Source organism: Equus przewalskii, chromosome 16 (genome assembly GCF_037783145.1).
Source record: "Equus przewalskii isolate Varuska chromosome 16, EquPr2, whole genome shotgun sequence".
Lineage (NCBI taxonomy): Eukaryota > Metazoa > Chordata > Mammalia > Perissodactyla > Equidae > Equus > Equus przewalskii.
The window spans coordinates 71,031,443-71,047,065 of NC_091846.1; the positions used below are offsets into that span (position 1 = coordinate 71,031,443).

At 45.8% G+C, this 15,623-nt stretch overlaps 1 protein-coding gene across 2 annotated transcripts in view; it reads right to left on the bottom strand.

Moving 5' to 3' along the window:
- The window catches only part of FGF14 (fibroblast growth factor 14), a 591,564-nt gene extending 577,767 nt beyond the window's left edge, over positions 1-13,797 (bottom strand). The window contains exon 1 of one of the 2 annotated variants that reach the window (XM_070579238.1): positions 1,537-1,882. Coding sequence is in view for 1 of the 2 variants with exons in the window: in XM_070579237.1 (XP_070435338.1) it covers positions 12,787-12,994 (208 nt within the window). In the remaining variant the exon portion in view is untranslated. Of the gene's footprint in view, positions 1-1,536; positions 1,883-12,786 lie in introns of those variants that run through there. The other variant, XM_070579237.1, reaches the window with a different exon arrangement.
- Positions 13,798-15,623: the final 1,826 nt, after the last annotated feature.

Genomic DNA, 15,623 nt, shown 5'->3' on the forward strand with positions numbered 1-15,623 from the left:
ATTTTATATCCATTATTATATGTCTGACATATGAAGAATTTTATGTCACTTAATTGGCATGTGAGTGGAAAATTTAAGTGTAAAACAAAAAATAATTAAGTTAACGAAAAATGCAAATTCCTAGGAAACAAGTCACCATTGGATAATAAAGGAGGAAAGAGCATACTGGGTTACTGTATTCAATCTGTCCCACCAAGAAAAGGTCGAAGCAGAAGGACGGTAAGTACTCAGATTTTACTTAGGAACCTGACTCAGGCCTCCCAGCAGAGTCCTTTCTTTGCTAAAGAATTACAACACCTGGTGTACAACAGTAACACAACCAAAGAAAATGAGTTTCAGACTTTGAAATAAGTGGCTGTTTAAAAAAAAAAAAACCCTACAATTGTTTTCATCTTTAAGCCTTATTTTCACATTTCTACTTTTTTAAAGTGCAACAATAGTATACCATGTGCTCCACACAGGAAGTGGAAAGAATAGAGATTTCAATTCCTCCCAAACTACACTCTATCTAAGAAAGAGGCAGCATTACAGAAGAGGTTACCACACACTTCAGTGAGCCACTGTAATTGTGCAGACAACAAAATGTTATGGGGGAAAAAAGGCATTTTAATTACAACTACATTCATTTCTATCTAAAAAGCAGGTGTACACACTCACATATGTAAATTCAATAAAGTTCACACTTCCTTCTCTTTTCTTGCCAGACCTTAATAGTTAATCTGGAAACTTGGCTTTTAATTGCATTATATGACTCCTCAAACTGAACAAATTATCGTGAACAAAAACATCCACTATTGACCAAGAAGTGTATATAATCATAAAAAAACTTTTGACTTATCTTTATTGTAAAGCATTTTTCTTCCATCTCTAAGGACTTTCAGGTTTGAAGTCAACAAAATGAACTCTTTCCCCCAGAGCAACGCTCCTAGAACTGCCTATTTAAATCTTGATCTAGAAAGAGAAACTTGTCAAAGTTTTCTATTTGCTATTAAAAGTGAACACAGCCCCTCGAATATGAACAGTCCGAAGAGAGCCAAGTTTTCACTCCACGTTTCAAGGAGATGGAGGTGTTCTACTGGCAAATGGTCAGTGGATCAGCATCAACAGTTGTCCAAATCAAAAACCTGTGGCCAGAACATTCTAGACTCCTCCTTGTCCTTCCTTCCAAAATTCACACTAGTCACTGAGATAGATGGACTCCACGTCCTCTCCAGGCCCTGTCACTGCCTTATTTTGGACCTCACCACTTCTACCTCAACTGCTTCCTCTGTGGCCTTTCTACCTTCAATCTCGGCCCACTCAAAGCTATTTTCCACACTGTGGCCCTAAGGATTATCTAAAGGGTAATGCTGACCATGCCACAGAACAGAACATATGATCTGTTCTTGACTACTGATAACGTTAGTTTGTAGATTGGGACCCACAAAATGGAGGCTGCCCCAGTAGCCCGGCCGACATCACACATCTAAACCTAAGTCAGCCTGCACTTACGGGACACACCAACCACAGGCCTCCCCTCAGCTGTAGCGGGCTTACCTTCCTCTAGAAGAGAGGACCTGCAGGCCTTGCACGGGCACCCCCGACCTCCTCCAATCCCGCCGTTCCCACGTCGCCCCTTCTCTGGCTCCGCGAACCGCGCTCCTCCCCAAGCCCGTCGGGAGGAGCGCTCCGCTGCTCGTGAGGCAGGCGCTCCCCCCGTGCAAGGAGTGTCCGCCTTCGATAGAGGACATCAAGCTCGTTACTAAATTGTCTTCGCTTTGTCGGCTGACAGTCCGGCGCTGCGATGGGGCCCGCTGGGTGCCGAGGGTGGTGAGGGGGCGCCGGCCGGCGGAGGGCCCCGCAGAGCCGTGTGGGCCCCGGGCCCCGGCGGCCGCTCGCCCGCGTCCCCTGTGAGCTTCGCTCAGATTGAGCGCCGCTTCTTTCACGTTCTGAGCTCCTCGAGTTTGTTGGTCCTGATACTTACGGGCGGAAAATCGGTGTGTGAGAGGCCCCCTACTTTCACAGTGAGACTTCGTGGCCATAACATCTGGGTTTGGGGCCTGCCTCACCTCCAAGTGCGCGCCCCGGGGAGGTCCTTGCCAGTCTCGGACCCTGTGTGCCGGCGGCCCGAAACAGTAAGTCTCCTTGAATCGGGGAGAATTATTTCAAGGGAAAATAGTGCCTATCCCTTTATCTAAAGAAAGCAAGGTAGCTGCCTTTAGGGGAGTCACAAAGCCTCAAGGTTAAGTCCACAGCATAAACTGCTGGGGGACCTGAGGAAATAAATTAAGACAAGAAATCGGACTTTTCTGACCATTGGCACATCAAAATCTAAGTAGGCACAAGTCAAACTATTAAAAGCCACTAGGGCATCTGCCACTAGGAAGAAATTTTCTCATGAAAGGAATAGATCTGTTGCTAATGGGAATGGCAGGAGCCAAAGCCACAAAATTGGTGGGCACGAGTGGAGCACTTAAAAGCTGTTAGAGCACTCACCACGCAACTCTGAGACCCCTGTGCTAGGGTGAGGCGATCACAGAGCAAGTTAGAACGACACTAGGTCACCCACCAACCTCAAGATAAAGCCCATGCACTGAGGCACACTAAAACACCACAAGTCCCCAACCCAGGGGCACACCCCTCTGAGGTATTAATTTGGCTCCAAGAGACCCAAGACTTAGCTAGAGAAATGAGATCCTCAAGTTTCAAAGAACTAAGCTCCCACCTGCTTATTTTATGTCTAAGAACTGTGGTTCCAGAGGCTGTAGACATCTACAGAAATGGCAAAATCTTACTAAGCCTGGAATTACAATGACCGTTATAGAGAACATTCCAGTTAGACAAGAGCATGCATTGAAGAAGTGCACTTGAAAATAAGGATTCCCAAATCAAACAAGTTGAATGGGATTCCTGTTTTAGTTGGCATGCAGAAGCCTCCAAAAGGCTTCAAGTTTCCAAAATAGCTTCGTTGAAAGATTCATTGCAAAAAGCTGCTACCACTTCCCTCTATCCTCCTTTACCTCAGTCCTCGCAGTCTACTAATCCTCTACTGGAACTGCCTTCCACTCTGAAGAGACTACAAGACTCTTAACAAAAGTCCACCAAGTCAGTGGCCTTGCAGATGCCCCCCGTATCTACCTTTGAAGGAGGCCCCTATATGGGCCCTTCTCGGGCACACGGGACTCCGAGGGATTCTCTGCTAAACCACTACCAGTTACTCCCTTAAACAGCCAAGGAGAAACAAAAAGTAAAATTAATGAAAACCCTTGCCAAATTCTGGTAGATACCTGAGGTACACTCTCTACTTTAAACCTCACTCACTCAGGACTCCGTGGATGCGATCCTGGGAAAGCTGGCAGAAGCCCACAAAAGGGGAGAATTCTTACCAGAGTCAGCTCTCCGGGATCTCTGTCTGTGGTGCCCAGTCAAGAGAGGAAGGTAAAATTTCATGTTGTCCCTTCCTTTCCAAGACCCATTGGTTGTTGATCCTTTCTGTCCCAGGGACAGCTATTGCCTTCTTGTTTCATTTTATGCCCTGAGAACTTGGCTTGGCAAGTATCAGGTTGGGGGTCCTCATATAAAGCCAGACAGAAACGTGGGTTGCACTCCATTCGCAGCTAGTGTCCTACCAATTGCTGCCAGCCCTCAAGAGAACTGTCTAAGTCCTTCTTTCTCGGTTATCTTTGGCAGTGGCTTGGGATCTTGGGAGAGTAGTATCTTTTGCATCTTATTTGGGGACACCACTTGTGTCCAACAGATTGTTCAGCACTGCCAGGAATATTCACTGTTTGTCTGGGCTGAAACCTGACAAGCTATTTGAAAGGATTTTTTTTAAGTAGCTCTATGGTTAGAAGTTGACCAAACTGGACGCTGTTAGTCAGAGCCTGATAGGAACTTTCTTGTTAGGCCTTCTCTCCTAAGCTAAATGAAACTATGTACCCAGAGAAAAAGAAGAACATTACAAAGATAAGTAGCTGTAAATCTAGAACACAGGAATCTTTTGATTTCCATTCTAGTTGAAGATCTTCTCTCTGATCTAAAGAAGCAAATAGAAGATAATGTAGTTGGATGGGTGGCCAGCCCTTTGATGTCATACAGGTTGTAACCCAATTCTTTGAGAAATTAAAAACAACTGTCTGGGCTGGCCCAGTGGCATAGTGGTGAAGTTCATGCTCTCCGCTTCCATGGCCCAGGGTTTGCAGGTTCAGATCCTGGGCACAGACCTACACACTGCTCATCAAATCATGCTGTGGCGGTGCCCCATATACAAAGTAGAGGAGGACTGGCACAGATGTTAGCTCAGCAACAATCTTCCTCAAGCAAAAAGAGGAAGATTTGGCAACAGATGTAAGCTCAGGGCCAATCTTCCTCACACACACACACACACACACACAAAAACCCATAATCATCCTTATCTCATAATTTGAGTCTTTACAAGAACAGAAATGCAAGTCTAGAAGCAATTCAAAGCCCATCCATCCTTTTTGCCAATCCCAAACCACCCCTATTCACCTATAAAAGTTTATAGGTATTGTAAAATTCTAGATTTAGGAAACAAAAGTCCTTGGAAAAACTTGCATTCTTTCCCTGTGCCTTTGAGATGTAAATGTTTTACCCGGTCTTCTCTAGGAACTGAGAGCCATTTCTATGAAATGCAAACTTTAGGGAGATAATTCTTATCATAAGTTAAAAAAAGGAGAAAGAGACAGGCTATTTGGAAACTAGGCCAACAAAAAATCTGTAAAAAGTTTAAAGCCATCTGAGCACATAACCTTAACTTATTCCATCTGCCAGAAACACAGTTTGGATTCAGCTGTTCTTTTATAGACTAGTGAGTTTTGCATTATCGTGCCCTCAAAATAGTCTTTTTCAATTTCTAAATTTACAAAGAAGCTTTTAAAAAAAGATTCAGGGGGGCTGGCCTGGTATCTTAGTGATCAAGTTTGCACACTCTGCCTCAGCACCCAGAGTTCGCAGGTTCAGATCCTGGGTGTGGACCTACCCACCGCTCATCAAGCCATGCTGTGGCAGCATCCTACAGAGAAAATAGAGGAAGATTGGCACAGATGTTAGCTCAGCGACAATCTTCCTCAACCAAAAAGAGGAATATTGGCAACAGATCTTAGCTTAGGGCCAATCCTCCTCAAAAAACAAAAACTTCAAAACACTTGTCATTTTTCTCAATAACCCAAAGATGATAGAAGGAAAAGCAAGCGAGTGCAGACAGACTCCTCGCCCCGCAAAATGTTTAAAAACTATAGGAAAAGACATCTGGGGAATGGAATGCCATCTCTTTCATCACCAACCAACAACTCCATAAGATGCATGGAGAGCTTTTGGTAGTGTTACCAGTGAAATATTCTGAGTTTCTCCTTCCAGGCCTCAAAGCTGCTGCGTTTGTGTCTACAATTCAAAATCGGCTCTTGGAATAGTCACTTCCTCCACTGTGAAGGAGTTGCCACACCTCTAAAAGGAGCAGGTGGTTCATGATCCCTAAGGTGGCCCTCCATCTCTGATAGTCTCTGATAACAGAACCCAAATATACTCAACATAGTCCAGGAGAGATACAGGAAAGAGTGAAAAGTTCATTTAGAGTCCGGATTGGGTGGAAAGTTACAGAAGCTTAGAACCTCAGAGCTGGGGCTGACCTGAGATTACTCTAACCACTGTCCTTCGTACTGCCACCGAGGCCCAGCGAACTTCAAGAGCCGGCCCGGTGTTCCAGTAGCTAGTGGGGCAGCTGAAACCACAGCTCGGCGCATCCTCGCGCAGTCCTGAGCTTGGGCGCAATCACCAGCACGCCAGCTGTTACCTCCCGCCCAGTCCATTTTCCTCTAAACCCCAGACCGCCTTGGGGACAGGCGGGTGGACGCAGCCACCTGCGGACCAGAACCAAACCCTGCCGCCGCCCTTCGGCCCGGGGACGCACGGGGGCGCAATTGCGTGATCGCCTGTCTGGGGGCGCACAAACGGGCGCCGCGTCAGGAGCCCCGCACGGCCGGCGCCCCTGGACGCACCGGCACCGCGGCTTCCGGCCACGTGGTTTCCATAGCAACGGCGGCGCCGGCCGCCGAGCCCCCCCCCCAGACGCCCCCAGGTCAGAGGTCATCTCTGTGGCAACGGAAACCTCCCGCGCTATGGCGGCTGGGACGGGCCGCTTCCACCGCATTGCGCCGCTGAGGTCCCGGCGCCCCGAGGCTGCGAGCGCCTGGGGGTGGGTCCCGGGCGCTCTGGCCATGGGTGACAGCCGGAGGAGGCCAGCGCGGCGCTGCGTGCGCCCTCTCCTGAAGGCTCAATTAGGCGGACTCCGAGCTCGGCTGTAGCCAGGTCACCAAGGGGCCCGACTCCTGGGAGCCGCTCGGGGCCGTCGAGGTGGCCGGCTCGCGGCTTGCAGAAAACGAACAGGGACCCGCCGCTGTGAAAGGCAGGGGCTCTGCCCGCAGCCGTGCGCTCGCCAGGCCTTCTCGTCGCTGACGCCTCGGCGGCCCGGCGCCTGCACCTCGGACTGTGTCTCCTGAAAGGAGGAAGCTGGAGAGATCAGCGTGGGTGAGGGAAGGGCAGGGGGCGCGCAAGTTGGAAGATGACTGCTTTAAAACGGAGAAGAACGAAGTATAAAGGGAGGGGGCGCCTCCTTACAAAGCAACCGGAACTCGAGGCTCTTGAGGAGCCGTCCCCTCAAGAACAAAAACATGTCACAAAGGAGGGTCCCAGGTACCCTCTTCAGAAAAAAGAGCTCAGAAAAGAGGAACAATTCTCTCAACTGTATTGCGGAATGCCTTCCTTTTTAAGGACAAGAAAATTAGAGACTAGAAAAGAAAATGAGGGGAGCTCTTAGAGAGGAACCGAATGGTGCCGGAACATTTGCTATTTAAAGGCTGAGAGTGCCAGAAGGGGAGAAGGCGATTGGCTCTGGAGCTTGTGTTCTGAGGAAGGCCTCAAGTTTCGAGACTTCGAATGAAGGTGTTATAAAATGTGGGCCCAGGGAATGTTTGCAAACCACGCTTCGGGATGCCCTGTCATGGCGGATGAAGAGCAAGAAGGCTGCTAAGGCTTTCTTCCTTCTTCCTTTTTTTGATTTATCATTTAGAAGCCAAATTCTTTGTTAGCTCTGCTGGAAAGAAGTCAGCATTAAGTGAACCTAACCAAGTCAAATTTATGATACTGCTAGTTATAGTCCCACAGTTAACTTTCTCAGAGAACCCTATTTTTCACTATTAATTCGTTTAATAAAAAATGTATTAAAAACCTGCTATGTGTCATAACCAGAGTTTTTTGTCAGGGGACAGTGATAAAGGCAACAGTGTCCAACAGTTGTTGGGTAACTTTCCTAGATGGTCTTAGTAGGTTAGATAAACAAAAACTTCGGAACTCCCTGTAAAACATGTCTGCACTATGCCTCCTCTTGTCCTTCACATTTAGGAAGACGCTAAGAATTCCTCCTTTCAACTTCCCTTCATCATCCTACCTTTTACATTCTGACCAAAGCAGAAAGTTTGTAGCAATTAGAGAGAGAGATACACAGGAAAAACATCAGGACATACTTGGTCCTTAAAAGGCAGAATAGCAAAAATATTAGTGCATCACTAGAGACCTATGGAGGAACTGAGAAGTCTCCCTCAGAAAATATCTGCCCTTCAGTGCTCAGGTTCAACTCTTATAAATAAATCTGGTATATGGTACATAAACTAGAACTCTAAAGAACACCACACAGACTCTGGCACTGGGCAGGAAGATGTGTCAGTAGGTGTTGCTCTCCTGGAGCTGGTACTAAGTTGGGTTCAAAGGTTTTATTAAGAATATAGGCACAAGACAATGTCTCATTTAAAACTTAATAGAGGAGCTTCAAATATATCTTTCAAACATCCCAACTGTTTCCCCTTAAGGCATAAGAAACTATTGTGAATAAATGCTTCCATTTTGAGACATTTACACAGTATTTATAGAAAGCTTATGAGTCAATTGAGTGAGTTATGATGCCAAAATGTGCAAACGAGCAAAAACTTTGGTTGTTGTCCTTGTTACCATATGTACAAAAACACTTCACAAAAGTCCCCAATGTTTGTGTTGCTAAAACATGGAAGACTGGGTTTGAACATTTTTAAAGGAATGGTTCCATGAGGGAAATGTGAAATACAGTATAGAAGTAGCTTTTGCACCTTCTGAAAGCAATGCATCATTTGAGCGAATGTTCTCAGTTATGGATGCTGTCTAAGATGAGAACAGGCTGGATACAAGTACAGCCAAAGTCATCTTCATCGTTAAAACCAAGTTTAGATTATCATGCACTGGATTTTACGCTTGTTAACTTAGATATTTTAGTAACTAAAGCTTCCCGGGTGGAGTCCAAGGCCAGCTCCTATTACACAGAATCCCACTCTAAAGGCAAGCATGTTCGAAGGAGAAGAACCTTACACCAGTTTGGTGTTCCAGCCATGCAGTCTGAATTCTATGTCTCCATTTGATATATACTCAATGTTTAGAAATACAGAGGGTGGGGCCATTTGTGGCCCATTCAGCTCTACAGGAAACCAGGATGAGTCGGCAGGCTGAGAAGGAAAAGGAGTACAAAATGCTTACTCTCTTTTTTCTTCCTCTAAATGTCATGACAGCCCTGGATGTAAAGCAAAGAGCTTTAAAAGAATGATGTATATTTAAATGAGCAACAATGGCATAGCAGGTGTTTTGGCACCTAAAACAACTTAGTGAAGCAAGCAGAGCTGAAAGACACCAAAACAAGTAGGAGATAGAAAGTGACAATGAATTCTACCCAGCCCTGCTTGTTTCATCTCAAACTGGCAGAGAGGGAGACTCAGTTCAGGAAAGGGAACACTCAGGGCCACGAGTTTGTGGGATTTTCTAAATGTGCTCTGCGGAATAGGTCTGGTGCGTTGCTTCACACCCTCCCAGCAGCTAACACTGGGACTCAATAAAATTATCTTTGATTACAATGTATCTTTAAATCTGTGCTTTCCCACATCCTATCAAGCCATGGAAGTTTGGGGGGGCTCCTGTGTGGTTGAGTGGGTGAATGTATTTGAGGGTCTGTGCCTTCCCTTGCTTGTTTTACATTAGATGTCTGAAGGGATATCCATGATGTGACCTTAGTATTTATCTTTATTGTGGCTTTTTTTTTTTTTCCAATCACATTTCTTTCTTTAGCAGCCAATACTAAAAGTTCAGTGACCCAAACTGGTCTGTGAAACACATTGGTCAGTCCAAACTATCATGACTGGTTTAAAGAAACATATCAAGCCCTCCTCCAGGCAAAATAACTGCCTTGGACCGAGTATTCCCCATTTACTGATTTGCCTAAAATATAGTCACCTTACATGACTCATACAGTGAAAGTTGAAGCAGGTAACATTTATTCTAAACATACAGCTATTGCTCTACGAGCAAAGTAGGGGAAAGTAGGACATTTAATTAAACAGGGGTCTGTATGTGTGTTCTCCGTTCATAGTTGTATTGTGAGATATTGGACGTTTTTATGAAGATAGTAAATTTATATCCAGGATTTCTAAGCTATTGCAATTTATTTTACAAAGCATGTATTGTGCAAATATATTCTTCATGTTATTTTCCAGTTAAATTTTACATACAAACAACTACAAAAAAACTATTTAATTGCCAACTCTTATTTAACTACTAATTAATAACTTTGGGGTAGATATATAACTTTGTCCATACATTCATGACTCTATTATCTGCTTATTTTCACGCCAACCTGATTATACAGCAATGCTCTGAAATTCCTCCCAGGAACCCTTGGCCAAACCACGTACACTTGTTGATAATTTAAAGAATTGGGAATAATCAGTAAATTATTTTATAACTTGCAAAGATGGGGAAGAAAAATTATTCTAAGAAGAAGTATTTACACCAAATTCATGATCCTAGCGCTGGTACTTGGCAATATTCTGCCAAGCTTCTTAGTCTGAAACCAGTTAATTGTCTTCTATTTAGATTTAAGATAACATAATAGGTAGTAGTCAATCTGTTCTTTTTGGTTTTAGCAGTTAAGAGGATTTTGTCTTTGCTTTATATTAATTACCCAATTAACTTCTTAGTTGTACTGCTATCTGGGGATCAAAAACCTGCAAATGATTTTAGGCTTCCTGTTAATAGCAGAAGGAGAATTGAACTCAACCAACTACAGTCCTGAAAGGGAATGGCCAAGCATGAGTTTGCTTCAAGCTCAAAAGGCAAAAACTTTTAGGAGGTGAGATAAATAGTGTGACACGTTAATGTCCCATTTTTAAAATAATTTACAAAATGCTCCAGCTCCCAGGTTGGAACTCTAACCCCTGGTGATCTCAGACTAAATTCTCCTATTAGAATAGTTGGTGATGTCGTTAGCACACTTTGAGTTAACCCATCAATTCACACCCAAGCACTTTAGCATTCATAAGCTGCAAAATAAATTGCTCTAAAAACAATTTGTCATTTGTTTGACACCTTCTAAACCGCCTTGGAAGGGAAAAAAATCTGCTTTATTCCAGAGAGAGGAAAGTGGGTGGGGTGGGGGAGGTGTAATCAAAAGATTTTGAATCCTGTATAGGGGGAAACTAGTGTTTCCAGTAAAATTGTTTACAAAAAAATTATAAAGGCCAGTGAGGAAACTTAGTGTTCCATTATAATTATTTCCCACTCTCCAGTACTACAGAGGGGCTGACTTCAAGGTCCCTAGACAAATGGCTGGGTCTAAAAAAATGCTTTTACAGTATTCCTTTCTCAGAAGGGAGCTAAATCTTTTCACAGAAGGACACAAGAAGGCTTCAAAAACCACTATTTTTACTGTGTGAAGGAGTAACCCCTCCCCTCCCAGCTGCAGCCCCGGGCTTGTCCCACTTTGGAAATCTTGCAAAAAGGGTCCTCACACGAACTTGTGAGACAGCACTGTTGCGGACCTAGGTATGACCAAAGCATCAGCAGGGTTGGGCTTGGTGCCGAGGTTGGGGTGCGCCTCCCGGCCGAATTGGAAATGGGGGTGCTAAGGTAACAGCACTGCTTTCTCCTTGGGTAATTCTCAGGATGGTGGTATCATTTCAGAGCTGCTAAACGCTGAGGAGTTAAGCGAGAGAAGGGTAAAAGGACAGGGACGGAGGAGGGGTGGGGGAGGAAGGAACCGAGGGGCACCGGCAGAAGCGGGTAGAGCTGGGGCACAAGGATGAGAATTCCAGGACCGAGGCACGGAGCTCACTGCAGCACCGCGCCCGCGGGCAGCCTCCCAGAGGCTACTCCCAGAGCCTCTACAGCCCCCAAACGTCCCCGCTGGGGCAACCGCCCGGGCGTCCTCCGCCAGCACGCGAGCATCTGCCCTCTTGGACGGTCTAACAACTCATAGTTTCCCTTCTGTTGCAGCAGTGGGGCCACGCAGGGTGCTCAGCCTCACACCCACCGCCCCCATCCCCGCCCACCCACTCCTCCTCCTCCTCCGCTCCGACACCCGGAGGCGGCAGCCCCCTCGGAGCGCGCCGCCCCAGCTGCGCTGCCTTGGCAGGGTTCGGAGGCAAGGAGGCAGCGGCCACTTGCTGCCCAGCCGCTGGGGCTCCGGGGGCCAGGGCGGCCCCCGGCTGAGCTCAGGGTGTCAGGGCGGCCGTGAGGAGCCATGATCTACTACACCGCAGTGCCAGCGTCAGGAGCCTCCAGCGCCCGGACTGCCACTGCAGGACGACCCGGCCCCTCGCCCCCCCAAGGCGGCCCCAGACACAAACACCCGGCCCGGGGTCCCTCCTCAGCCTGAACGGAGCTGGGGCACGCCACACACCCCCGCTGCCAGCGCGCGCGGCTCCCGGAGCCGCTGCGCCCAGCCTCCTCCCCGGCGCGCCGCCGCCACCACGCAGCCCTCCGGCCTGGCCTCGCCGGGTTTCTCGCCCACAGCTCCGCGGCCGCCCCCAAACGCCTCAGACTGAGATACCGGGAGGTGAACCTGGGGAACCCGGCTCCCCGAATCACCTGCATTTGCATTTCTTATGTAATGTACTGCAAGTTTCCCGGTTGGAGCCCTTTGGAATGGGGGCGCACGATCACCGGGATGCTGAAGCAGGAAACCACCGCCGGGCTCCTCCTACGCTTGGGACCCGGACGCCGGGCATTGATACTGCTTTTTAAAAGAGGGGTTTAAATTCCATATACTAGAGGGGCCGGGCTCATCCTTTCGGTCTGGGGTTCCCCCACCCCAGGCATAAGCCCTGCTCAAGCATTCCCGGTGGCAGGAGGTGTCGGAGGCAGACCAGGGAATGAGTTAACACCCGGGCGCCGGGAGCGAGACGGGGGAGGGAGGCGGGGGCTGACGGAGAAGCGGGGCTGCGAGGGAGGGGGCCTCTTCTACTTTGCTAAAGGAGATGGGGTGGCGAATATCGTGCAAGCTGATCAGAAAGTCTAGAGCAGGTTCTCAGCACCGAGCTACGTCCCCGAACCTGCAGCAGAAGTAAGGAGAGCTCGCGGGTCTTTTTTCTGGCAACTACCGAAGCTTCAGCTGCCTCGGGCAAAATCTTAAGCCATAGCCCTTCAATATTCCACCAAACACAGGCAACCAAATATATTAAAAAAAAAAAAAAAAAAAGTTTACTCCTCCCTCCTAGTGATGGATTGTGTCACGGCCAAGAGAAGCCGATAATGGTTTTCGGGCACACAGACGCGATCCAGCCGTTCCTTGTTTATCCATGCAACACCTCTATATGCAACACTGTCCTGGTTCCTTCTGTTTCCCCTGCCTTCCTGCATAGCAGAACTGCAGAGCTAGCTCAATGAGCAACAGACAGGTTATTAGGAGGAAAAACATAACATGATGCATGTTTTGCTTACCAGTTGGGTTCTTGTTTTTCTTAAGACTCTTGCCACAAAGACACTGCAGCATATGCGTTCCTTTGCTGAAAATGTTCCAAAGAAACCACATTGATTTGGGCGAAAAGCAATCCAGCAGCTTAGACACCCTGAGAAAGAAGAGATCCTTGTGGTTGCATAATAATAATTTGAAATCAGTTCTCCTGAAGAGGGGCACCGGTTTTACCATAGGAAAAACGATAATATTCCGGATCTTCTCCCAGTTTTTTCCCCTCACGTGGTATATTTCTTTGAGACTTCTCAGTGATGGTTTTTTTTCGGCCAGGGTGAATGATTTATCCCCTCGATCACCACTGGATTATTACCAAAGGGTTGAGAAAAAAATCCTTTTCAGCATGAAGCCAAACAAAAAAGCAAAGAAATCCCAGCTGAGACCAGAACTAATCAGGGAGAACAGTAATGCACAAAAGATCCCCAAAGAGAAAACCATAGCCTTTTACTTGATCGCTATGAGGATGGGTGGGTCTGCAGAAGGCAAAGCAGGATTCATCTCACTGAGAGAAGACTGCCATTGTGTAGTCCCTAGGAGAGAAGGAAAAAAAAAAAGGAAAGAAAGAAAGAAAGAAAAAAAAGAAAAAAAAAACCACCAGCACACACACTCACACACCAATACCACCTCCGAGATCGAGTCTGACAGCCGAAGACACAGCCTGCCTTCTCCCAGGGTCGATTTTTTTTTTATAATCAATCGCCAGTGCTCAGTGGGATCGGATTGAACCTGCAGTTCTCAATCACCACGAAGAAAAGATGCAAATCTAGGTGCCCCCTCCCCTTGTCAGGCTGGTGGTAGGTAGAGAGCGCCACGGATCCCCTTCCTCCTTCCTCTCACTCTCCCAGTTTCCAACAACGGTGAGCATGAGGAAAATCTCCCCTCCGGATTCCTCGCCTGGCCTCGGATGTGAGTTACAGGCACTAGAGGGAGGAGGAGGAGGAGTTGAAGTTTGCATTGAAAAGACTGGCTTTCCATGACGTAGCCACGTGCTTTCAGACCCGTCACCAGTGAGATGCTTCCACCCGCCCCGGGAGGGCAGTGTCACTGCAGTCTCTCCGCTAGTTCGCCTCTTGAAATCCCCACCGCCCGCGCCCAGCCCCGACGTTGGACCCTCTGTCTCCTCTGCCCAGCATGAATCGGCTTGCCGATTGCTCTGGGGGCCATCGAACAGAACCTTTTGCTAAAAGTGAATTTTGAAAAGGAAAATTAACAATTATGATTAGTAAACCTTAGAAAATACATGGGAGGGTAGGTTTAAAGAGAAACTGTAGTTTAATTCCAGTCCTCACAGCCAAAATTAGTTCCACCTTACATATTCCAAAGCAGCATCTAAAGCTTCTAAAACATTAGGGAAAACTCAAGTTCCTTTAGTTCTCATTATTTGAATCCTACTTAAAGTACTGTTGGAAAAATGTAAAGTAGGCATATGACAAATATGTACTTGCAGGAACAGCCTGTTAAAAAGTCAATCACTAAAATCTGGCTGACAAGCTATATTTTGGTGGGAAGGGTCATATGTACATGAGAAAATTTATGCCTTCTCTAAACAGAAAACCCATTATCCTCAAATAATTTTTCTGTACAGAAAGCACTCTGCTTAAATTACACCCTAATTCATTGCTTGTTTCTGCACCCATTAATTGACCTAACACTAAAATCACACTCATTCACTTCTCATCTACACTAATATACAACTGTGTCACCACGATCTAACCCTAACAAAACTGGCAAATTTTCTGTTTCACCAACATATAACCCAGCTTCCTACTTTCACAGAAATAGTAAGATTTAGGGCAGAGCTGTTGACTTATTTTATCTTGTTTGAGAAAAAAATGCAAAGAATAAAATGGTACAAACTATTGGAAAGAATTGTATAACAAACCCCAATGAACTCACTGCTCAAAATTAACAAATATTAGCATTTCATCACATCTGTGAGTTGAGCATTTTGGAAAAGTAGAACATGACTCTCATTCTTGTTAGGTAAATGAATTAAAGTTGTGCCAGCTTATTTCCACTTTTATGGGAAAATTGACATAAAAGTTTTACTCTAATTTAAAAATACATGTCTGGAAGCTCTGTTTTAATTTCAAAAAATTAAAACTACTCCCTCTACTGCATGGGATATCAAACTATTTTATAAACAGATGTAGATTTATGTTAAGGATTGATAGAAGAAAGTGATTTTAAAGAAAATTAACTCCTTGATTATCAGTTATCAAAAATGAAAATGTAATAAACAATTTTCCCACTGTTAGGGTTTTCTAATATTTAAGAAGCATTCTGAGATGCCAAAATTTGCATCCAACATCCTGAAGCCTTTTGGGAAACATCAGTCAATTTTAGGTGAGATAGAAAAGGAATTTAAAACAAGTAAATTCTATTAAAGTTAAGAAACTAGAAAATTAAATAGTGATGGACTCACTGTGCCAAAAGTATCGTGTCATACAGCTTAAAGAAATGACTGAGAGAACTGCAGTTCAAATAAAGTTTGGAAAGTAAAGAAAGAGTCCACGAATTTAATGCCAAAAGACTTAGCAGAAGCAGGCTGAAATAAAAATTGAAGAGCAGAATTCTTTTTTGAAAGAAGAAAAATGGGATGGCATTGCCAAATATTTAGGGAAGAATTTTTGGTATCAATCAATCAGGGACAGATATCACATACTGCTTCTCTATCGTTCCAGTGTCCTGTCGAGGGGTTCAGAATATCCCAGTATATTGCTACTGGACATAGGCCAGAGAAAGATTTGGATAAAAGATGTTCTCCATCAAGGTCTTCTGAACTCACACAGCTCTAAGGTTCTAT